The sequence below is a fragment of the Cynara cardunculus genome (assembly GCF_001531365.2).
Source record: "Cynara cardunculus var. scolymus isolate 2C chromosome LG 15, CcrdV1, whole genome shotgun sequence".
Taxonomy (NCBI): Eukaryota; Viridiplantae; Streptophyta; class Magnoliopsida; order Asterales; family Asteraceae; genus Cynara; species Cynara cardunculus.
The window spans coordinates 20808245-20834946 of NC_037542.1; the positions used below are offsets into that span (position 1 = coordinate 20808245).

Genomic DNA, 26702 nt, shown 5'->3' on the forward strand with positions numbered 1-26702 from the left:
TTTATAAGATAGTATAGATAATTTTAAAATTACTTTATTTATTAAAATATCTATGAAAATAATTATATAAAAATAAAGAAAATATGATTTAAGTTTATTTATTTATACTATTTAAATAGAGGTGGAACCCATTTTTATTGATATAAATCAATTTACAATGAAGTTGTAGTCTTTGGAGATCCTTCTCAGAATTCACCGTCTCGAGTCTTGTAAGGTTGTTGAGAATTTTGTTGTCTTTTCTTTAGGGCCTTCTTATTAGTTAAGATGTGTGCAATCTGGCTTATGTGGCATTTGTTTTTTTTAAGAGGTGTTGAAGTCTAAAGTCTGATTTATAAGAGGTATTCCTGAAGTCTGAAGTATGGATCAGTAATATTGTTTGTTTTTACGTATGAAGTCTTAAATATGAATTGGTCAAACTAGTGCAAAAATATAAACGATAAATAGTTTTTTTTTAATAAAAGTATAAAAGTTTTTGCTAACAAATTTCTTTCAACCCCCAAAATACGAACCATTTGATAGAGGGCGGATTAGGATTAAGAGGTATTAAGGGGTACGTTTACCACTTAAAATTTCAGAATACATTTAGAGCTTTTAAGCTCTTATTTTAAAAATAAAACAAACGCTTTTAATACCCAAACGTCTGAATGAATCAGACTTAAAATGTATTAAGTGGTAATTTTGAAAAATCAAATATGCCCTTAAACACCCATATTTGATAATTAAAAAAAATGGCTCCTACCACTCGAGTCATTAACATGTTCATGACTGTGTTATATCATTTTTTTTGTCAATTCAAATTTATACTTCTTATACATTTTATAAACTTTCTATCACCAATCATGATTTGATCAAAGATTTATAATTAAAAATTAGTAATCTATTAAAACGACTTTGTGGGCCACAAAAAAACCAGCAGGGGAACCGTGTCACATTCTACATTTTTTTTGTCTCACAAAAATATAACAGAACGAGCAATCATTGGATCCTCCTCTTTCCGGACAACCAATTGGAAGAGAATCAATAGATTCCTTTTCGGGAGGAAATGCACCCGGTGCCGTAGCTAATCGAGCACATACAAAGAGACCCGCCAAGACGCCAACAATCAAATAATTAGTGAATCTCAAAGTGAGATTTATATCATATAATTAGTTTACTTCTCTTCTAGTTTTCTATCTCCCATCTATCTATTTTTTGTCATTCACTACCGCAATTATGATATGGAAGTCGATTCGGGGAACTGTTCAAATCTATTACACATAGCCATGAGGCGCTCAACGGACCTCTTTAATCTTATAAAACCATTTCTGACTTCAGATTGATACAAAAACCACTTTTTGTGCAACTTATGGGCTATTTACCAAAAGCTTACTCAATAAGTGCTTACTGGTAAAATTTAACACTATTACTTACTTATCGGGTAAGATTTTAGTCTACAAAAACACTACCATATGCAATAATTTACCCGATAAGCTCTTACCGTGGTAAGAGTTGTCGCCTTCACTTACCGGGTAATACTCTTGTTCCTTGTCTCGCTCTTACGAGGTAAGATTCTTGGTTCATGCCACATTCATTTGGTAAGGTAATGTAACATGGTAAACTCTTACCTAAGCAAGTGTTTGGTAAACGATCCCTTTGTATATTTCAAATCTCAATTAAAAGTTATTAGATGGAGTTGCTCCATGTTTTTTTAGATCAAGTACTATTACTCTATTCCAAATGATGCGAGCATACATTAGTCATCACTACGAAAATTTTATTTTTTTCTAAGTGGATATTGTAATGTAACGGTTTCAAGACCCATCCATTAAAGACGCTCGTAGCACTATATATGTTCTAAGTGCATAAAAAAAAACTAGATCAAGTTGACATTTGCAGATGTCTCATCCATATTAAGACCATTACTTTTTCAACCCAATAAAACACAGTTGAAAGTTATGTTTATAACAAAAATTTGACAAATACTGATAAATTATCAGCAAAGAGATTATGCTTTACAATGTCTGTTTTTATGGTAAAATAATCTGATCATTTTAACATTTTCAGTTCTTTACAAATAGTTTTTATATAATTCCTTTATTGACTTAATTATTTAAAAACTTTAAAATTTATAAAATTCGTGAGAATTTTCATCTTAAGGTTTTGTTTACATATTTTTATATCCAAGTATAATATTTTAATATATATATGTTTCATATGTTCTCGATTTATAATGTGAAACTTTCTTATATGTATTTTTCGTTTCACAAACACACTTAAAATATTCATATTATGTAAAACAAATAAATTATGAAACAAATAAGTTAATAAAATTTGATTTGATGTACTGGTTTTTAAATATCTCATCTAATTTTTATAACCAATATAATTTATATTATAAATAATAATTAAAACTTGATTTCAAAACTTGATTCAAAATCCCCGAAAGGACTGCCCTCTTTTTTCTTAACTGCTCCACCCACCTTCTTTCATTCAATCAAACACTCTCAAGAACCAAAACCAAAACCGAAACTGAAAACACATCACCCTTCGATTATCTACAAATCCGATGCTACAATCTGAATCAGATTCGAAATCCCGTTTGATCAAAGAGATCTGCGACATATCAAACCATGCCATTTCATCATGTGCCCATCATAACACCTTCGATTCCAACCCTTTCATCGACTGGTACATTCTTCTTCAAGTAAGTCTTCTTGTCCAATTTCTCCTGTTTTTCTGCAATTTAAAAATTTAGTTTGATTGGATCTTCCTTGGACAGGTTGAAGACAATGTGGGTGTTGATATAATCAGAAAAAAGTATCATAAATATGGTGGGTTCTTCTTTCTTTCTTTCTTATGGGATCAAAATGAATACTCTGTAAATAGACTGTATCTCCTTGAATTTACCATCCATGAATACCAAAATAAACCCTAATTACACAAGTTTTAGGAAGCAATTTATGTTTTCTTGTTAACTAGTGATGGGTTTTAAGTTTTAACCCCTAATTAGTAATTTCTGATGAGATCCGATGCATTATGTGCGGGTTTTTATTAAATCTGAATCTATTTTTACAATCTGAATACAATGGTTAATCTGCAGCCTTACTACTCCATCCTGACAAGAACAAGCACCCCAAAGCGGAATTTGCTTTCAAACTCATTTCAGAGGTCTGGTTTACCTGCAACCCTTTACTGAAACTGCACATACATTACAATCTTATAATTTTGAGATATGTGTATATATATGTTCCTTTAATGAGATTTGAACCATTGATCTCCTCGGAGATTGGCAGGCCAACGGCCACTTGATATTCTAAATGACTGTTACAGGCATATGCATGCCTTTCGGACGATACAAAACGATCGGAGTTTGATGTGAGAAGATGGAACAATCTCTGCAGCGAGTGCGTTAAAACACCACAAATGAGAAACAATGTGAAGGGGTCGTCTCCTTCGAATAGGTCAAGGTCCAAAAAGATATCGGCAAGAGTGAAAGAAGTTAAAGCTAGATTGATGGCCGAGGCAAGAGTGATCGAAAAGTGTTTGAAGGCGAACGCAAATGTCAAAGTTTTTGACAAAGAAATGCCGGTTTTTGAACCGGATGATTATGCGACTCAAGGGTACCCTCATTTTCCGGTTTGGAGATCTAACGAACCTAAGAGCTCGAGATCGTGGTTGAAGAAAAGATTCAAATACGAGACTCAACAACAACAGATGAACGTGAAATGTGATTCTCCGGTGTTCGAATGTAGATCGAATAGGTCATCGATCAAACTCAAATCCTTTGGATCGCAGATTTGACTCGTTTCTAGTTTGCAAATTTGGAAAGGTTTTAAGGCTCATTTATTTTTCTTGATCAAGTTATTGGTTAGAATTTTCTACCAGTGAATCTTGAAAACGAGGCCAAGTGCTCTAATAAAAATTATTAATTGGATCAGGAAAAATGTGACCAGTTATGACCTGGTATATTTTCTGGGTATAAAAATAATTTATTGACTTATTCTGATGAGATACCAGTAATAAGCAGTTTCGAGTGTTTGGATAAACAATTTATACTGATGCCAAACCGGTAATAAGGAGTTTTTGAAGATGTTAAACCCTTCTGACTTATAATAAATTAATAAGTGTTTTTGTAGAAAAACATAAATTATTTCAAATAAGCAATCCCAAACACTCCTAGCCTCACTTACCATACCCATTTTTAGTGAGAGAAAGAGGACTATAGTGAAAAAAAGGGGGAGGAATAGATGGTGTGAGTTATGGAGTAGTTGAAATTGGCAGTTGGAAACGATTATGGAATAGTTGAAGGGCTGGTTCTAGATATATTTTTAATATCAATTTAATCAATATGTAGTGGTTTTGAGGGATTGTCTCTAACATAACAGGACAACCATATCAAATACTGACCGTTTTATTATTACATAGACTTTCAATTTTAAAACGTGATTGATAGAGGAAATATCCGGTCGATTATAAGGTTCCCCTCTCCCACCGATGTGAGATCTTACAGTGTGAGAATGAGGGGTATGGCGACTTGGTGAGAATGGTGAATTTTTTTTGAGTATTGAATTAGTTGATTTTTTGATCCAACTTAGTTTTTTTTCAAATTATATTCTACCTTCAACTATCTTTAAGTCACTTTTACGAACTTTTGCATATATTTAATTACTTTCACATGCATGAATTTGTTACCGTAATGATAAAAATTGGTAATTAAGGGTAGTTGAAAATATATATGAATGCATAGATAATTAAGAACATATATAATCTATAAAACTAAGCATGTTGTTTGTGTCGAATTCTATTATGACAAAGACTGTTCCCAACAGTTAGGAGATGAAGGAGTAATATGGTAATAAGTTTCAGTGGGATTAAAAAACAAAATGATGCTTGAGAAAAACCTTCGCCTGGATACGAAGTTGTAGTTTGGTTTTAGGCATACTTTGACCTATCAAAATTAGGTTTACTAAAGGGATGTTTTCAATTTCTTATTATGCTTGAAACTAAGTTCCCTTTTTTCTTGTGAGATCGATTACTTGTCTTCAACACAATTTGTGACAACTACAAACTCATGATAGCTATAGCATGAACACAAATGCTCAATCGGCAAACTAGCCATGGCGTAGTCTACAATCCTAGATTCATCTCAAGGTTTGTAGCGAAAAACAAACACGACTGCTGGAATTCATTTCATAATCTAAATTGAAATCTAAAGCATATATCTAACTATTTAGATAATGCTCACATTCTTCACACCACCCGTTTCACCTTTTTCCCTTACCCTTTCAAGAGCTTTCAATATGGTATCTACCTGAAAAATGTTTTCAGTTTTATAGAAACGAGGGTTATAGTGAATTCTCTCTGACACATGGATACACGCTGAAATATTTCATTATAAATCATAGTTGAATATACCAGTGTACACACTTAAAATATAAAACACCATACTCGTTGCAACGGTTGAACATACTAATTGTCATGCACGCTTGTGACTAGTCAATTGGGCTCACACTTGCTCTATAAGTGAACTACATGAAACGAATTCATGTGCTCCATTCGGGTAGACACTTCCCATAAATCAAAACATCATAATACATGCCCACACCAAGAACTCACACTATGTAAATAATCTTTTTTTTCCATGTATATGATGCACACTATGTGAATTCCATTAATAACAATTCCAATATAATTTGATGAGTATATGTTTATCAAAAATAAGAAGAGGAGCTCACTTGAAGTCTGAGCGTAGACGTACACTCTTAATCTAGAATCACACTACACGAACACCTGAATTTGGATTTACTAAAAGACATGTTAAAACCCTCAAAGGACCTCCAATTAAACCATTAATAAACCCCTCAAACAAGGGCACAAGCTACACCTCCAAACTGCTCTTGAAACACACACACACACACAAAAACTAGATTTTCAAGCTCATCAAAAGAGGGAAGAAATGAAGACCCATCCATTTTAACCCAATATTTACACTATAGTCCTTGCAAATAGAGTCACACTTGAAGTTCACCCTTCAACATCATTAAAATACTCAAACTAGGGGTGGCAATGGGTCAGGTTAGGTTGGGTTCGGGTTCAGCCCATTTATTAAACATGTTGAAAATCTCAACCCAACCCAACCCATTTAATTAAATGGGTTGAGATTTTTCAACCCAACCCAACCTGTTACTTAAATGGGTTGACAACGGGTTGACATGTTTATGATTTTCTTAACCCAACCTGTGAAATAAATGGGTTGAACCTGGGTTGACCCATTTAATTTTAAAATTTTAAATAAAAAAAAACTAAACTATTTAACTTTTTTGAATAAAACATAACACAACCACAAATACAATCAAATTGTTCAAAGTTTGAATAAAACACAACCACAACAAATATATTGTTCAAAATAAGTTGAATTTTTTTTTAAATTTTAAGTAACTCGACTTCCACTTTCATCAACCCCAATTTCACTCTCGGTATTACTTTCTTCTTGATCTTCTATCTTCTCTGTCATGATTGTTATACATAGCGCCTCAAGATGCGATTCCATTTGTACTATGTATAAATTAAATTACAAGTTAGGAACTGTTTGATTCTATCAACAAAACACAAACGAAAGTCGAAAGATCCTTTATTTTAGCTCCACAATGGTAAATGACTTTGCTATCGCTCAAGCCTCAACGCCTCAACCTCAAATCGAAAACCGAAACCAACCGAAATCTTTGATTGGAGAAGGTAGAACTCAAAAGAAGGGGCGAAGATTGATAAAATCGACTGAAAAAGATGAAGATATGAAGATGCGAGACTCATGATACTGTATTACTGATATTGTATGAACGATTGAAAATCGAAGCGTTGTTTAACTCGTGAGTTGTGACACTGAAACTTGAGCCAATTTATTTAAGAAGAAACAAAATAAAAAATTAATATAATATTTTAAGTAGGTTGAAAACATGTCACAAAATTCAACCCATTTATTTAAACGGGTTAGACGGGTTGATCCATTTATTTAAATGAGTTGAAAATCTCAAACCAACTTGCTAATTTTGGGTTAAGTTCGGGTTTGATTAATGGGTTGGGTCATTTTTTGCCGCCCCTAACTCAAACTAGAACTTGAGTTCATTAAAAGAATTCCATCCCCAGAATTCCTCTATACGAACAATTGGGAATATTTGGTCTTCATATCCAACTCAGCTCCCACGTAGTATCCTGTCCTTATGAAATCTCCAATGTACCTTCACAAGCATAAATTAATAGAATAGTATACTTATAATTAAATATGCTATTTTATTATTATTATTATTATTATTATTATTATTATTATTATTATTATTATACTATGAACACGGAAAGGAGAGAGAGATGGCCGGGACAAGGTATTTTTGCACATATTTAACGTTTAATAAATATAAATTAAGATATATGTTTTTGCAAACGGGGTTATGTATATGGCAACTTTTAAGATGTCGGGCCATTAAGCCCATTTATTTATAGACCAAACAATTTGTAAACATCTCCATTAAGCCCATTTATTGAGAACTTTTCAATACCTTTCATTTGGCAAAAACTTTTCACAACTAAAAAAAATATGAATTTGGATTAATAGGTAAATGAAGTGGGTTTCGTGTGCATCTTTTATATTTAGTCTAGTTTGGTTTACATAATTAACAATTAAGCTTTTTCAATGAGTCATAGTTTTTTTTAGCTTTTTTCATTCAGACAACCTTTTTATTAAAGGACAAGGAAAAGCTCGCTTTGCCGAAGATTTGAGAATCGATCGACCAAAAGAGTCTGGATGCAACACCCAAGAAGATGTTTTTAACGTTTCGAATATATCTTTTAATATACTTATCAAATATCAATTTATAAGAGGCTATTTATTAAACGCTTACTGCCTCTTATTGGGTAAGACATTCCCCGGTTAAAGATGATTTTTATCAATAATCTTAGTGTGTCATTTTACAAACTAAGAATCTTACCCACAAGAGGTAGTGTGAGCCGTGGTGGATAAAGACAAAAAATCAGCTAGGGCTTAAATCCTGATATCTCTCTTTCTCTCTCTCTCTCTCAATATATATATATATATATATATATATATATGTTCGTGGGTGCATGTAGATTTATTTCAGGACCATAAGTCATGACCTGCGATCGGGTTAGTTGGACCATCCACTACCCGTTAAACTGTTACCTTAGTTAGTCTTGAGGGCCGTTTACCAAACGTTTACTCGGGTAACCGTTTACCAGTAAAGTCAACACTATCACTTACTTACCAGGTAAGATTTTAGTCCACTAAAACGGTATCATACGCAACAATTTATTCGATAAGCACTTACCGTGGTAAGAATCGTCACCCTCACTTATCGGATAAACTCTGGGTCCTTGCCTTCGCTCTTAGTAGGTAAGAATAAGATTTTTGATCCTTATCATATTCATCGGGTAAGGAAAAATTACTCAGTAAACGTTTATTGGGTAAGTGTTTGGTAATTAATCTCGAATGAATTAATTAGCAATAATAAAATAAACATGTATATATATTTATTCACAATAATGAATTGTAGAAGCTACCCCTCTCATCCACAGAATGAAGCATAGATTCTTCCTGCACTTACAAGCTAAGAATCTTATTCTTCCCCATCATCGTCAGCACATGCTTGTATGGAGATTGATAATGTTATCTGAATGCCGTTAATTAATCAATTCTTTATTCCCCCATTAACTATCTGACCGGCGCCAAAAACTAAAAATGTCGTTTTCTCACGGACGTCCGCCCCATTCTTTCTAAACAATTGTACATGCATTTGGATTTTCGTCACTGAAAATTGAGGTAATATTACCATTCCCGCTGCTGCTGCTGCTGCTGTGGTGATACTCACCACTGTAGTGAGTATAATGTGGTGGTGGCTCTGGCCGGCCGTAATTTGTATATGGTTGTGGTGGTTCTGGTCTGTTGTACTGTGTGTACTGTGGTGGTGGCTCGGGTCTGCTGTAATGTGTGTATAGCGGTGGTGGCTCTGGTCTGTTGTAATGTGTGTACTGTTGTGAGGGTTCGGGTCTGGTGTAACGTGTGTGCTGCGGTGGTGGTTCTGGTCGGTTGTAATGTGTGTATTGTTGTGATGGCTCGTTTCTGCTGTAATGGGTAGGGTGCGGTGGTGGTTCTGGCTTGCTGTAATGTGTGTACTCTTGTGGTGGCGCGTGTCTGCTGTAATGCCTGGGGTGCGATGGTGGTTCTGGTTTGCTGTAATGTGTGTACTCTTGTGGTGGTTCGGGTCGGCTGTAATGTGTGTATTGCGGTGGTGGACGGATGTATTTATGTTCAGTGACATAGGGTGTAGGTTTGTATGTGTTGTAGCTGTGGTTCACATGGATGGGTTGTTGTGGCTCATGATGCTTATATCGTGGACTAGGTGTAGTACTCGAGTAATGTTCCACGGACGCATTATAGAACACTCGATCATGACCGTATCTATAGCTGTGGTCTGAAGGGTAGTGATGCACGACGTGAACATCTTCAGGTTCTTTTGATCCGGAAGGTTGTGGTGGTTGTTGTCGTGGCGGAGAGTCTGTAGATGGTGGTTCTTGCGCCGGTGTGGGTGGTTCTGTTGCCGTTACCGGTGCCTGTGGTGGTTCCGATGTTGCTTCTTCAAGTGGTTTTTCTGGTTCTTTTGGTGGTTCAACTAGTTCTTCTGGCGGAACTGTTTCTTCTGGAGGTGGGTTTGAAGGATCAGGAGGTGGTGCTCCACCTTCCGACGGTGGTTCTGTTGGTGGTGCTTTTTCTGTATCAGAACAAATGGTTGCAGCTTTCCTTGTTTTCTTGATCGCCTTGACTATCTTTTCAGGGTCAGCCCATCCAATTATGGTTAGTTTCTGTTGAGGGATGTCAATATAGATATCGTATATGCCTGAAAACATAATCAAAACGATCATCAACAGAAGAACGAGATCGATAAAGTACCGATGAGGTCAAGACCATCAAGTTACTCACCATTGATGCCATGCAAAGCTTTTTTGATCTTCTGAACGCATCCGTTACAGTCTATTCGAACCTGGATCTCAGTGACTCGAGGTTTCTGCATTCATTAAGTATATATCATATGGGATTTAAAACCTTGATCAAATTCAATGTAATTAACTAAAATTGAAGAGAAAAATCTACCTCCATTTGATCTGGAACCATACTGTGGAGATGGAGAACCCTCGAAAAGATGGTTATTGATTATGGGGAGGGTGGAAAATAAAGAATCAAAATGTGGCATTTTATTAGTGCATGGAGGCCACCCGAATATTTAAAAGGCATACCCTATAATTATATATAGAATCTGGATTCTACGTATGGAAATAGAAGCACAATTTAATATAATATAATATTGCACCTTTAATTCGTTTTTATTAAAAAAAAAACATAAATATTGAATATTTCTAAATAACTTTTAACAGGACATCTAATCTATCATCATGTTAAATTTTGGTTTATAAGCAGAGTCCATAAGATTTTGTTGGGGTCTAATTTTACTTGGGTTTGATGCCGGGATTTATATAGCCCAACCTGCATACTCACCTAAACAAAATCAAACGTGACTATATATTTAACTTCAGAATTTGCGTACCAAAATGACATAATTCAATAAAATTTGAAATTACTTTTTTCGAACTATCAATTATTAAATAAATATTTTTGAACTAAAAATCATTAAATGTGCATTTTGAAATTATGTATTTAAAAATAATAATTAAAAGATTTGTATTTTCTAAATTTATAATATTTATGGGTTTAATATTTTTTATTGGAGAGCTTTAGAAAAAGTGTAGGTTGATTGGAGCTTAGACGGTTGATCTAAAACGAATTTTTCTTTTTGTAGAAAGCAATGACAATGAACAAAAGCTACTCAAAAGTTGGCCATGGACAAAGTTTTCTTTATAGAAAGATTATTAAGACACACAACAAATATTAATAACCTAAATTAATTAATGAACTCGAAACTTTCACATTATATGACGACGTTAACCAAATGGCTTAAGGTCGGGTGAAGTCAACTAAATGATAATTTGTATACATAGGGTGGAATGAAACCCTGATCAGTAAACATGGAAAAATACTACTTTGAACCGTCGTTTCTAAATGATAACAAATAACAATATCGAAAATCGTACCAACCATAAAAAGCAGTTATGAATTAAAGTTGGTTTAGAGGTTGGCCATTAGCATTGAGGTGAGATTTGGGGTATGAAGGTCAACATGGTTGATGATGAATGTCGATTAATTAATTAAAGTAGCTTTAGACGTTGTGAGGTTTGGATATCCACCATTAGATCTCATCGAATCTGGCCTTTTGTTACAAGCAAGACATCTTCTCATCATTAATTTCACATTATTTTCAATTTCTAAAAACCATTTTCTTTTAACCTGAATATCCAACCTGCTATACGAGACGACTAACTTGGGGTAATTAATAAAAAAGTATGAGATCCAACCTTAATCAACTTTTTGCCAACCCCACAGACTTTTAAGAACATGAATGAATCAAGTGTTTGGAACCTGTGATTCCGGGCTTCTTGCTCAACTTTTGGTTGATGCATGCTTTTTGGTTTGTAATTTGAGCAACTTCTATGAAAGCATAAAAAAAAAAAGATGATTCCAGCTGATCATGTAATCGACATTTGCTGGATGCTTTTGGGTTCCTAATTAATTCCAACCAATTAATCTCTGGAAGATCTTTAGATGTCTTTTGCAAATTAAAGCAATTTTTGAGTAAAGTCTTGAATGATTAGGAGCTTTTGTAGCTTGCATTTGTACGGGAATAAACCCATGTTTCTGTATGTTCATATACAGGACAACATGTACAAAAACTGTAGATTGTGTTAGCAAATGGTACGTACCCAATACCTCAACCCTAATTATAATTGTAGCATTCTGCAGGAGCTTATTATACGAGGCCGGGCTAATCAAACCCTGCTCTCAAACTGCATCTAATAGCTAAATACTACTCGATTTATTAGAAGAAAACTAGTGCCGTAACTCAAAAAACATTACAACAAAATTGAGTTTATAGGATGCCGTCAATTTCTAAACGTCCTAATTAATGTTTAAAATCTATAATTTGAAAAAAAAGTTTATTTAAATATTTACATTTTAATGTATTGTTTAAAAATACGTTTCAAAAAATAAACAAATTTCTTAACCATATATAGCTAAAATAGTTTTTTTCTAAAGGGTTAAATGCATGAAATAACAATTTACTTTCATAATTTTTCTTACTACGGTATATAGTATTTTCGTTTTTCCTTATTACAACAATGCACTTTCAAAATATTTTTTATTAGATTATCGTACTTTGAACAATCTACCCATTATAGCAATGAACAATCTGTTACATTTTAAACCGGATAACCCCTTGTTTTTTTTTTGTTTCCTTGGCTTAAATAAGATGATGTGGATAATACATCATTTTCATTGCTAAAATTAAAAAAAAAAACATTTCAACCTTTTTTTGAACTTTTTTCTTATTAAATTTTATGTAAATAATTAAATATTCTAGAGTAAAATATTTTTTAAAATAAATATGATATATTATTTTTCAGATAACTATTTTGTTTGTAAAAAAATAATACTTCTTATTTTATCTTGTTCAAAAAATAATACATGTCTTTTAAAGTTTTTTTTAAATGTTAGCCAGATAAATTATGCTCTACAAGTTTTTATAATATTGTTATATTAATGAATAATTCAAATATCTAATTAATCTAAGATACGTGTCAAGTAAATTGTTTTAAACAAGTATAATATATATTATTTAAAAGATAAATATTTTTTTGGTAAAAAAATGTAACAATTCTTATTTTTTTCTCCCAAAAAGTACATATTTTTTTTAAAATATCAGCGAGATAAATTGTATTTTACTAATTTCTTAATATTAGAATAGTTAGTGAACAATTTAGAAATTTTGTAATTCATTTAATAGATTTGATTAAATTATATGTAAAATCAATTTTTTTTCAAAGTATAATGTTGTAATATGAAATGTCATGTCAACAAAATTTTATATGTGGACATCCCATGTGACAAAGATATGACATGAAAACCTGGTAATTTGTATACTCGATAAATTTAAGTCAAAAGATTATCCAATGCTATTATAGGTTAATTTTTTAAAGTACAATGTTTAAATAAAAAATATATTATTGTAATAAAAAAAATTGAAAGTACAACATTATTACATTTTTTTTATAAAAATAAATTGGTATTTAATGCATTTTATTCTTTTCTATATTAATGACTCTTAGGCATATATTTGAAAAGCCACAAACTTTTAATTAAATGAAAATATATGTTATTTAAAGAATGGTGGAGCAGGTATCTCAATCGACTATTTGTCTTGGAGCAAGGAGAAAAGGTTTTGGAGTCATGATCACGTTGAATTTTTTTTTTTTTTGAAATGAAGCATATTATTAAAAATGCAAAACAATATACAACAAATTAGGGATGTAAATGATGTGAGTCAAGCTCGAGTATCACTATATTCGACTCGAACTCAAAACCCAATTTCCAAGCTCAAACTCGACTTGAAAACTTTCGAGTAGTAAAAATCAAAGTTCGACTTAAACTCGATAACTATTTCTTAAGCTCAAACTCCAACTCAAATCAATATTGAACTTGAACTCGAATTAAGCTCACACGTTGAAATTTCATTCACCCCTCTATTTTTTATAACATATTTTCTTTCTTCCTTTACCATTTTTTTTTCAACGTGGGACAATTTCACTAATATTTTTTATAGTTTTTCTTTGTCTTTTTTAAATTGTGATTTTAATAAAAAATAATTGATTAATTTTTATAATTAAAAAATGCATAACTTCGTTTAAATATCTAAAAAGCATAAGACATTTTTATTATTTATATTTTACAATTTTTATCATAAAAACTGATTATATTTTAAAACTAATTATATATAAAATAATGGAGTATCTCACGAGCTTTTCGAGTGGAGTATTAGGTAGCTTGACTCGACTCGGCTCGTTACTATGTCGAGTTGAGTTCGAGCCGAGCCTATTCGAGTCGAGTTTTCACCGAATTTTGACCGAGTCGATCTCGAGTAGCTCGTGAATTATCTCGTATCATTTGCACCTCTAGAGCAGATATAAAACAACTTTGAAATACAGTTAAGAAAAGACCGGAAAAAGGCTAAATACAACAGTCGAGCACCTAAAAAAAAGACCAAACATTGCAAAACAAGGTAGAAAGTAAGGAACCCCACAAAATCGAAAGGCGCAAAGGTAGACCAGAGGCAAAAGCGAGCAAAGAAACCACCGAACAGACCTCATGAAGAAAGACAACACAATGTTGTATGACTTTTTCCTAAACACACAATGTTGTTACGATGACCGCAAATTAGATAGCTCGTCGCCCAAACAGTTGGTTGCCAAATCTTCTTCAAACACTTGTTAATACTGTATTATTTATATATTAACCATCTCGATCGCATTATTCATTATATAATGCGTGTACCCTTGTTAATTAATTCAAGAATCTAAACCATGAATCTTGAGTGAAATTAGGGACGTAGCAACAACAAGAAAAGGCAAGGGTAAAGAAATCTGATAATTTAAGCAGCTTGAGGTACGTACAAAAACATCAGCTGATAGCATTTATTATACAAAGCGAAACCAAGGACAAAACACAAGTATTTGATCAATCCCCAGGATATATGTAATTAATCCAATTCTTTCACTATATTATGATTTCTCTATTTATAAAACCAGTAGATACCCTTTTTCTCTCCGTTAACCTCTTCTGGTTCGATAAAGATGCAGTCTTTTGTTTCTCGCCAAACCGCCTCTAGAATGGGGGTATCGTCGTATTTGTAGTAATCACCCAAGATCGGCATCACGGCCAGCCTTGCCTCGAAAGTATGGTAATGTGGGATGGTTGGGAACAGATGGTGTACGGCGTGAGTTCGGGTTACATCATGGAAAGCATGGTTCAAGAATCCAAAGTTTCTGTCCACAGTGGCTAAAGCACCTCTAAGCCAGTCCCATTCAGTGGAATCGTAGTGAGGGATGGAAGGGTGAGTGTGRTGTAGATATGTCAATARGATGAARAAYCCACTCATAAAAAGGATGGGCATTCCGTAGAAGTTGATCACCCATTCTGTGCCCTTTATYAACGCAAGACGGTATACCCCGTACAAAGTGCCAAATACTCCAAGATCCGTGAGAAAGATCTGAAAGCGCTCGCTATCGTTGAAGATAGGACTATATGGGTAAAAGTGGCTCGTGATTCCCTTCTCGTATTTCCTTCCATAGAGATTGAAGACGAAGTACAAGGGAAATCCAAGAACGATCTTGAACACAAATACTACAAAGGAGCCGAGTGGGTTGTTCAGAATTTCCGAGTACAATTTATCAGACTTGCGTTTGGGGATCCAAACCTCATCGTATTCGATGGAGTTGGTGTTAGCATGGTGGGTGCGGTGGCTGTATTTGAATCCAAAGTAGGGAGTGAGAATCAAGGAGTGGACGATGAAACCAACAGTGTCATCGAGCCATTGGTACTCGCTGAAACCATGATGGCCGCACTCGTGACCGATAACCCACAAACCCATAAGATAAGCTCCTTGGAAGAACCAATAAAGGGGCCATGCTACGTATGTAAGGGGTTTAGGGAGTACCGGAATGATAGTAGCAGCGAGATAGTATAAGACACTGACGATAATAATATCACGGAAAAGGGCTGCAAAGGAGCGTACAAGAGATCGTTTGAAACAGTGTGGTGGAACTGCTTTCTTGAGATCACTAAGCTCGAATGGAGGCTTAGAGACAGGAACACGTTTGAAGGCGTGGGGTTTATCGGAGCCTGCAGCAACATTCATTCGTCCACCGGCCCCCATGGTTTGAACCTGCATGCCAAAGATGATATTATATTCATAAAACACTTTGCATATATGACTATAATTTGGATATGAAGACCAAACATATATCACTTACCTTTGAGATCAAGTTTTGAGGTTGTGCTACTGAAACTGTCCTCAGATTGAAGCAACTATGTTGCCTTTTTATAGTTGAAGTTTCAACTTCGTCAGCTGCTACTGTTTTGTTTTTTTGCTTTTTAAATATTCATAAATTGAACACGAAAATGTATGATTTTTTTTATTAACCTAGATATCCAACCTGTTATGCGAGCTGACTAATCCCAAGACGACTACCTGCTTTGCAGATAGCCCGGATTTACTTTATTTAAACCTCCGTAGCCACAAGAGGATTTTTATTCCTACTTAGATTTGAATCTGGGACTTCCAGGTACTTTTGATCTTTGAAGTCAAACTTAAATCAATCAGACACCACTCTTTTGGTTTAAAAATGTATGCATTTACAACACATCTAAAACATATTTTTATGTAAAAGCATTTTTTCTCCTCAAAATAATAAATGGAATGGTCAACAAAGAATCAGCACGAGTGATAATTAGAGTATATTTTAGAATGGGGGCTTTAATTTGTCAAGATTGCTGACTCAACTAACACCATTTTGTTACATTGTGGCAAACTGAAATATAACACCACCTCGTTTATCGTATATAGGGTATATTAAAATGGTGAGATAAGAATCCTATTTGAAATAAAATTAATGGTGAAATAAGGTTATTTTTATTAAATTAAAAGGATATTTTTTTATGGACCAATTCATAAATTTTTGATGAGATTCATGAACCCATCATTGTAACACGTGTCTCCAGTGTCCAAATTCAGTATGAACAACGAAGATGAACGTTTATGAATTATTTTTGATGAATATCATATACAAAAAGTAAGCAAAAGAATATGTTTTTGATTTTAGTTTTGATGAGTAAAAACTTATAAAATATGATTAGTTATATTAATCCAGTCTTAAAGGTCAAGATTATTAGTTAAACACACTTTTGGTTAGCCATGTAATCACGTGTCATTGGGCCCTCTAAAACTTGATAATATCAAGTTTTTAAAGCTTAAAAATGAATTTTTATATAACGAATATGAGTCAAAGGTCGTCTTTGAGGTTTGTCTGCCAAACTACCATCTTTTGGCCCTTTATGCAAAGTTCTTCTGTGAAACCTAATTTCATTATGCATATACATAATTTAATATCTATAATTATATAAATACGAACATGGTACATCGAGATATACTTTATCAATTCCATTGATAAGTGTAATTCATAAGGTGGGGTGAGACTAAAAGTGATCAAAAGTTCAGATATTTTATCACGTTTCTTACCTTAATTCTTATTCTCACACGAATCATTCGTTTTATAGAATAGCAAAAGAGTAAAAATATATTAAAGTTGTAACTACATCCCATCCTAAGAAAAACACATTCCAAATTATATATATATATGTAGAAGCAATTTATTAACCCAATATATGGTGTTAACTTTGTGAATTAATTATAGCCATTCATCTTGAAAATCAATGGATTATATTTATCTTGACATTTATATAATAACTAATAGTATGATGTATGAGATTCGTAGATATATGAACAAAGCAATTTTTTTAAAAAATAAAAATAAAATCTAATTATTTAGCATCCGGTAATTATTCTATTGAATAGTAATTGATTTCATCAACGATTTAATGTCTAGACTCTTCATCCCTTAAATTTTGGTATTGTTCATATTATCTTTGTATTCGTATTCTTAAAGACGTTCATCTTGTTCATAGGAGAACATGACAGTATTCATATTATTTTGGTATTCGTATTGACAAAGATATTTACTTTGTTCATACAAGAATATGGGCGAAAAAATCATACAAAAAGAAATTAAAATGTAATTTCGTCACATTGATTAACCATTCCACCACAAGAAATAGGAGTTTTACCAACGATTTTTTTCGTCGCTAAAAATACATTTATCTTCACAAATAATTTATAGAAACAACATGTCATCACAATATCTTGTGGATGAAACTTTTCGTCACTAAGGCTGCGTTTGGTACATGGGACGGGACATGACAGAACGGGACAAAACCTACTGTCCCATGTTTGGTGCAGCATGGGACAGAACAAGAACTCACTGTCCCACGTTTGGCTCGACATGAGACAGGGACAAGAACTGGGACAAGGTGGGACAGTATGAGACAAAAAAAGTTTTTTCTTGTTCCACCAAAATAGGTGGAACAAGATGGGACAAGAATGAGACCGAAACTAAAATATTATTAATCTACCCTAGTTTGATATATAACCTTAATATGATATTTGTTTTAATGGTCATCCACTAGTTTCGACCGCCTCCGCCACTACCGGCGGTCACCGGCGACCACCTCCACCTCTTCCTCTACAACAACATCCTCCACCGCCTCCACAACCATCGTCCACCAAGTCCATTGCCACCTCTACCATAGTCGACCACCGACCACCACCGTCCATTGGCCACCACCACTACCGCCGTTCACCACCTTCAACTCCTCCTCTACTGCAACAACCTCCTCCACGACCTCCACGACTACCGTCGGCCACCACGACCTCCACCATAACCAAAACCACCTCCGCCACCGCTACTACCATCAATTATACCAAATATTTCATTCAAATTTGATCCAAATAGAAAAATTATGTACAAATATTTATTCTTTAATTATTTATTTTATTTGTGTTAATTATAGTTATCATATAATATTTAAAATCATCAAATAACTTTTGAGGGTAGCTTGTCTAGTTCCGTTCCGTCCACTCCTAGTCATACAAAACACCAGAAATACTCTTGTTATGTTCAGTCATGTCCCGTCCAGTCCTATCCTCTTGTCTTGTCCTGTCCTGTCCAGTTCAGTCCTGTTCAGTCCTGTCCAATTATGTCTGCATACAAACGCTACCTAAAGGCGCGTCGTTGAAAGTCAATTTTCTTACAATTTGATTTAATCATTATTGATTATGATCCCTAAAATCAAGCAAATAATAAATTATATCATCTCATTAAATGCTAAAAATGTAGTTTCCACCTTTGTGCAAATTACCTTTTTCTCCTCCATTCAATAATAAATATCTTAATGAAATCTACAGCAAACAAAGAATCCTGTTGGTCAGATTATATGTATATATGCATGTATATGTAGGGTCAGATTAAAGGGAAAACAGTAAAAAAAATGAAAAGTTGAGCAACACTATGGTAACTGTTCATCTGGACGGTATGTACATGTACATAAAACTAGTTTGTAAGCAGTTTTTCCGATATACATAAAAACCAAGAAACAATTTCAATTACTTATATACACATGTGCATATCATCTGAATAAATGGTTACGAAAACGTTACTTAGTTTTGCATGAACATTTAATATATTCTCTATTGCGAATTAATGTAATTTGAATCTTTATGAAGATAATTGGTATTCATTATCTATACATTTATGTACGTATAACAACCAATACATAAAAGCTATTGAACACGTGGTGAATAAAAGGAGTGATGAATCCGACATTAATTAATATTATGGAAATAATTTTCCAGGGGAACCATGGGGTCTGGCTCCCCCCACTTCGTGGCCGTGTAAGACATGGAGTGTGGCACGAAAAGGTTAGCTAAATGCGTGATGCTCAGCACGCAAGCCCCCACGTCGTGCCTCGATCACGAGAACGTCGCCCGTTCCCCGCACGTCGTGCCCGTTTCCCGGACACGGGAAGCCCGTTCCCGCACGCCGCATGCCCGTTCCTGCACGTCGTGCCCACCCTTGCCCGTGCATCGGCTAAATTGTGTGCCTATTTCAAAAAAAAAAAAAAAAAAAAAATTCCATTTGAGGTTTTAATGATTAAGTTGTATTTATAATATGGGTGTGGTCCAATAACCTACTGCGTTTTTGTTTCCATGTGCCGCTGTACGTATTGTTTTCGAGAAAAATAATGTTTTTTAGGATCACTACTTGTACATGTGGGACAAAGGATCCCCATTACAATTTCCTTATATTTTAACCATCTTTGATTATCGACAAATGAATTAAATCAAATAACAACCATAATTAGAGAATGTTACAAAATCTGTGATAACTGATTTCAAAATAAAAATTTTAACATTTTTTTTTATCAAATGATAGGATTTAAAAATAAATTGTCTGTTAATATGTATTTGTAAATTGGGATGGTTTTTGTTTGAAATGGTTTTTTAATTGGGAAGGGTATTATATAAAAAAAAATACTTAATTTTTTACGTAAAGTTTACCTGTAGAAGCTTACTAAATAAACCATTTATTATATCATTAAGTCATGACCAAACACTCTTGTATGATTGATCGAATAAGTTATGAATTTCTTTAAGAGCATTGTTGTTATAGATTTGTTATTATTGTCGGATTACAAAGAAATGTTGCGTGAGCAATTCGCAATGTTAATGCAAAGTTTTGCACCAGAAAAAAAAAACTCGAAAGAAATATGTTTTTCTTCTGCTAGAAATTGTCAAAGCTCAGCTCGGGTCGAAACGAACGAACGTGCGTCATGCTAGTCATCAAAACCCGCTCAAATCATGTTTGATTGCCACGGAACTACACAATAGCCCTTTCTAACACTAACAAAGACGATTCTGATAGAGAAAACAAGTTTTCAGACCGATATTTTTCGAAAAGTCCGCACGACCGATGCGTTTAAGGTATAACCGGACTAACCCATGAAATTTTCTGTAAGACATTAATATAACTAATGTTAATTATTAACAAGTTTCAACAAATTTATGTTCTAATTTTCATTATTATTCATTACACAACAAAACTAAAACAAACTAATTAGCCAACAAATTCGACACATACAAGGGTCTAATGTGGTAAGAAATATGCATACATTGCCTTTAATCAACATTAATTCAAAACGGTAGAGATGTTTTCGCCACGACTTGCAAAAAATAAATTAAAAAACGCAATGAAAGCGGTTGTTTAAAGAAACGATGTGTACAATTATCTGAAAATAGATCAAAAACAAATGTTAGAGAGAAGTAATTTAAATAAACAATGCTATTAAATAGCAGATTTTCAACAATGTTGACCCTTTTTGTTTTTAAAAATTTGTATCGATGGCTTTCATATATGTCAGCATAGTACACGCTTATAGACGAATCATCGAGCTACTAGAAAAACATGGTTTAAGAAACACGAATACTAAAATTTAAATCATCGGTTGGTAAACATTTGATGATTCACACTGAATTATCGACCAATTGTGTATGGAAACTTATTAAATACTAGAAAACATGGTCTAAGAAAAAGGAAAACTAAAAATTTAAATCATCTGTTGTTAAATGTTTGGTGATTAACAATGAATTATCGATCAACTGTGTATGGAAACTTACCAAATAAAAAATTATAGATATTTTAACACTACTAGAGAAATAGTTATACTAAATAGATTTATAAATAGAAATAGAACCCGTCTATATTCTAACCAGGTAGGAAAACTGTTGTTTTTATATAGCACCCGATTTTTTCCGAGCACTGGGTTATATTTGCATTTGTGTAGTAGTGTAATATCCACCAGTAATCTTTCGCTAATCAGTAATCACCGATGGGTGTAGAAAATATCAAATAAAAAATAAATTTTTTAAGCATCCATTAATAATCTTTTATTAATCACTGACAAATGTAGAGAAATATTAAATAAAAAAAAACTTAAACATCTTCCAGTAATCCTGATGACGTAGAAAAATATCAAATAAATAATAAAAAAGTTTGAATATTTGTCACTAATCATTATCGAAAGATTACATATATTGCAATAGAAACAATCATTTAACCACAGAGGTTGTGGCATACTGGTTAAGACTCAGAGGATATAATGGAAAATCTCATTTAGCCTGAATTCGTATCTAGACCTTCCCAAAAGTCTTGTGGTCATGAAGGTTCACCTACGATGACTACTAGTCGGTACACTTAAACTAGTTCTAAAATATACGGTTAAAAATAACAAAAATGATGGATAAAAATGTAAATTAATAAATGTAGGGTTTATTTGAATTGGGAGGGATTGCTAGGAAAGTGTTTGAACTATTTAGACAATAGTTACAGCGTCATACTTGACCATTCTCCTGACTTTAATCGTCAAATTCATATCCCCTGCCAAACAACCACGTTTTTGGCCTTTTGTGACCAACTAACAGACAAATTAACACTTACTAAATAATTTCTAAAATGCCATCCATCATCCATTAAATATATAATTTTATTAAATTCTAATAAAAAACAATATTAATTAAATAACATATTATACAGGTGATTCTATTTAAATAACTTTCTATTAATAATAATTACATATTTTTAAGTTTATAAATAAACATTATATTAATATTAACCAATTTTGTTCTTAATTTTTATATTATTTGAATAATCATTATATTATTATTTAAGAAGATATTTGTATGTGAATCATTGTAAAAATTTGAAAAAGAGAATCAAGATTACAAATTATTCATATGGGTTTACATATGCATCTTTAAGTAAAATGATTCACATATGAACCATCTTTTAACCTTTCTTTTTTATCTTCTCATCAATTTTAACCTTCTTTTATTTGAAATTCATATTAAAATATAATATTATTTATGTTACACACCTCAATTTAATTAATGAAGTAATTAGTTATGAGGTTTTTTTTAATTAAACAATAAAAAGTCATATGATAATTTTGGAAGAAATAATATCAATTAAAAAATTGTGACCTACTGGCATGTTTAAGATGCTTGAATAAACTACCTTGTTTTTGTTTGTATCTATTATTGTAAATCATTTAGAGAAAAGTAATTAGTTTTTGTAAGTTTTTAGTACTAATTTTATTGTTTTGCTTAAAGCATCTCTGATGTAAGGTTCTTATAAGTAAAAAGTAAAGTGACTTGTAGAAATTATTATTATGAATTTTTATATAATTTTTTAATTGGATGAGTTAAAAAGGAGGTTGTTAATGTTATAGATGGTCATTATTTATTTATTTGTATGGATTGTGTGGTCCACCATGGTTTGTGTATCAGAATTTATTACGTCTCTAAAACATGGTGCGGTCACGGTGGGTGGCATAAGGCCTGTGTCGCGATGCTTATTTTCGGCTCTCTTTTATTTATTTTATGCTTATAGAATTATGGGAAAAATTATATGAAAATGAAATCAATTTTGATCTGTTTTTTTATTTTGAGAAACGAACCTTTGAAATCCTCATTTAAAAGTTTGGAGTAAAGTTTGTGGTTATTAATTTGTATAGCGTTTGGTATGTAGACATGATTGTATAACACAAAAACTGGACAACATAAGAGGGTAGGACTAGACATATATCACATAACAAGTGTTTGTCTTATATTTAGTATGATTAGGATTGGACATGACATAACTAGATAAGTTGTCCCCAACAGTTATTTTATGATTTTATATATCATATAATAGTTATAAGTAACACAAGTAAAGTACATAATTTAATTTGTAAACATTTTTACACAATTTTCATATATTATGTCAACAATTCAATCAGATTAAACCACAAGGATGGTGCATGATTGGTTTGAGCTTGGTTCCATATGTCAAAATAGAAGGAGGTCTCAGGTTCAAATCCAAGAAGAAATAAAAATCCCTTTGTGGCCACGAATACTGTGACTCCGGGCCATCTGCAAAGCAGGTGGTCGCTTTGGGATTAGTCGGCTCGTATAACGGGTTGGATATCCAGGTTAATAAAATAAAAATAAAAAATTCAATCATATTATTAAATAAATGCAAACTTTACTCCGGACCCTTAAATAATAATTTTCAAAATCCGTTCCTTAAAATAGAAGTGTTTTAGTTAAAGTTGATTTCATTTTCATATAATTTTTTTCTAAAATTATCATACAAACTTTTTATTTAATTATGTCGTCTTTTATTTATTTGAACAAAAATTAAAATTAGTCAGTTAGTTTGTTTAACTTTTGGTGTAAAATTAAATTGCGTATTTTATTATATAACAAGATGATAACCGCATGACTTAATGGTACAAAATGGTGTAATTAATATTTTTTCTTTCTAATTAACATTATATATTAAAAAAATATAAAACAATGTTATTAATTTAGTTTAATCCTACATGAGGGTTTGATCATTTATTGTTTTATATTTAAATGCAATATTGGATGGTATATAGTATTTCTGTTTTAAATTATCAGTCAGCAGTCAGCAGTCAGCAGTCAGCAGTCAGCACCAGCATAGATGTATGCAATTTACATTTGTTCTTTTGTTTACATAAAACACTATTTGATTTAACATAAAGTTTAATATATGAACCTAAAATACCTTTTTACTTATTTATTACAATTAAATATTTAAAATCATATTTCCTAATTCCTACCGAACATCGTACTGTTATTAGCAGGACAGTATACCAATATTGACTGTCGTCTTAATTCTAACTGCTACACTTTAATAATTGTCACATGCTTTTACTTACTCTCATTCAGATATACTACTTGTAATATTTTTGAGTGCTGCATATCTAAATCCATATCAGCAGCCCAGGTTGAACTCCAACACTATAAATAACCAACATACCTCATCTTATATTCACCACCCAAAACCTATCTCTCCCTTTCAAATTCATAACTATATCTCTATTTGAACCTCCAAACCATGGGGGCCGGTGGACGAATGAACGTTGCTGCAGCCTCCGATAAACCCCACGCCTTCAAACGTGTTCCTGTCTCTAAGCCTCCATTCGAGCTTAGTGATCTCAAGAAAGCAGTTCCACCACACTGTTTCAAACGATCTCTTGTACGCTCCTTTGCAGCCCTTTTCCGTGATATTATTATCGTCACTGTCTTATACTATCTCGCTGCTACTATCATTCCGGTGCTCCCTAAACCCCTTACATACGTAGCATGGCCCCTTTATTGGTTCTTCCAAGGAGCTTATCTTATGGGTTTGTGGGTTATCGGTCACGAGTGCGGCCATCATGGYTTCAGCGAGTAYCAATGGCTCGATGACACTGTTGGTTTCATCGTCCACTCCTTGATTCTCACTCCCTACTTTGGATTCAAATACAGCCACCGCACCCACCATGCTAACACCAACTCCATCGAATACGATGAGGTTTGGATCCCCAAACGCAAGTCTGATAAATTGTACTCTGAAATTCTAAACAACCCACTCGGCTCTTTTGTAGTATTTGTGTTCAAGATCGTTCTTGGATTTCCCTTGTACTTCGTGTTCAATCTTTATGGAAGGAAGTACGAGAAGGGAATCACGAGCCACTTTTACCCATATAGTCCTATCTTCAACGATAGCGAGCGCTTTCAGATCTTTCTCACGGATCTTGGAGTATTTGGCACWTTGTACGGGGTATACCGTCTTGCGTTRATAAAGGGCACAGAATGGGTGATCAACTTCTACGGAATGCCCATCCTTTTTATGAGTGGATTCTTCATCCTATTGACATATCTACATCACACTCACCCTTCCATCCCTCACTACGATTCGACTGAATGGGACTGGCTTAGAGGTGCTTTAGCCACTGTGGACAGAAACTTTGGATTCTTGAACCATGCTTTCCATGATGTAACCCGAACTCATGCCGTACACCATCTGTTCCCAACCATCCCACATTACCATACTTTCGAGGCAAGGCTGGCGGTGATGCCGATCTTGGGTGATTACTACAAATACGATGATACCCCCATTCTAGAGGCGGTTTGGAGAGAGACAAAAGACTGCATCTTTATCGAACCAGAGGAGGTTAATGGTGAGAAAAAGGGTATTTACTGGTTCTACAAGTAGAGAAATGATGATGATGAGAGACCTAGCAAAAGGATCGATAGGATTTACTGCACCAAACCATTCCTCGAATTAATGTGTTTTCTGATCCTTCATTGTTGTTTGTAAAATAAATGTTATGTGAGATGGTTTAAACCGCACGAATGAAGAAAAGCACAAAGTTTGTTACAAAATATGGAAATTCCAAACGTATTTTTTCTTTATGTGTTACAAATTTTGAATGTGTGTGATATTTATGCCATCCACTTTAAACCATTCATTTAATATATATAATAGATTTTATTTATTTATTTATTATGTAAGGGTATTCTAGTAATTTAATTTTTTCACTAACTCTTTAAAATATTTTATTTATTTATTTACTTAATTATTTATTCTTTCCTTAAACCTCAATTCCTAAAATAACATGTGATTTTATTTATCTAAGTTATTGCACGTATTTCATTTCTAGCTTTGCTTATAATATTATGTGTAAAAACAATATTTTGATATTAATTTGGTTGAATATATAATGATTCATATCTTTACAATAGAACAAGGTGTTTAATAAGGTGAAAAAGTCTAATTTTGCTTAACGAATAAGGTGTTTACAAGGTGAAAATTTTGAATTGTTGTAGTTTGGTGTTAAATTTATTATGTATTCACATTGTAATAATGCGTCTTAGAATCAATTTTTTTTTTGAATATTTCATATTTTTACAATGTGATTACGAGTCGGAGTCTTTGAATATTTCATATGCTCACAAATTTTAGTTTTAGGTTTGTTGTGTTACTTGGTGTTCACAATGTCTTCGGTTAGTTTAATTGTATCTGTATGTTATTTGATTTTCATATTGTGCTCACAAAATGTAAGTTCATTTTAGTCATGGTGCATTCTTTGGCGCTCACAATGTGTTCATTTGTTTGCACAAATCTATATATATATTAAAGAAGAAACCACATGTAATGATGTGGCCTCTTCTCAAAACAAGAAAATGTTTTATTTTTTTTCTCCTTTTTTCAAG

At 33.0% G+C, this 26702-nt stretch overlaps 4 protein-coding genes across 4 annotated transcripts; 2 read left to right on the forward strand and 2 right to left on the reverse strand.

Moving 5' to 3' along the window:
- Positions 1-2516: 2516 nt before the first annotated feature.
- LOC112528666 lies at positions 2517-3780 on the forward strand. Its single transcript, XM_025139688.1, has 4 exons — positions 2517-2683; positions 2759-2810; positions 3080-3147; positions 3310-3780. Exons 1-4 carry the CDS (start codon positions 2546-2548, stop codon positions 3778-3780), a joined length of 729 nt encoding a protein of 242 aa, XP_024995456.1. The 5' UTR covers positions 2517-2545.
- A 4929-nt stretch (positions 3781-8709) lies between these two features.
- LOC112528805 (extensin-3-like) lies at positions 8710-10156 on the reverse strand. Its single transcript, XM_025139891.1, has 3 exons — positions 10136-10156; positions 9965-10049; positions 8710-9881 (listed from the first exon to the last, which is right to left on the reverse strand). Exons 1-3 carry the CDS (start codon positions 10154-10156, stop codon positions 8761-8763), a joined length of 1227 nt encoding a protein of 408 aa, XP_024995659.1. The 3' UTR covers positions 8710-8760.
- Positions 10157-14554: 4398 nt separating this feature from the next.
- Positions 14555-15997, reverse strand: LOC112528364 (delta(12) fatty acid desaturase DES8.11-like). Its single transcript, XM_025139381.1, has 2 exons — positions 15961-15997; positions 14555-15872 (listed from the first exon to the last, which is right to left on the reverse strand). The coding sequence occupies exon 2, from the start codon at positions 15861-15863 to the stop codon at positions 14721-14723; it is 1143 nt and encodes a 380-aa protein (XP_024995149.1). The 5' UTR covers positions 15864-15872; positions 15961-15997; the 3' UTR covers positions 14555-14720.
- Positions 15998-24527: 8530 nt separating this feature from the next.
- On the forward strand, positions 24528-25901 carry LOC112528359 (delta(12) fatty acid desaturase DES8.11-like). Its single transcript, XM_025139375.1, has one exon. It carries the CDS (start codon positions 24559-24561, stop codon positions 25699-25701), a length of 1143 nt encoding a protein of 380 aa, XP_024995143.1. The 5' UTR covers positions 24528-24558; the 3' UTR covers positions 25702-25901.
- Positions 25902-26702: the final 801 nt, after the last annotated feature.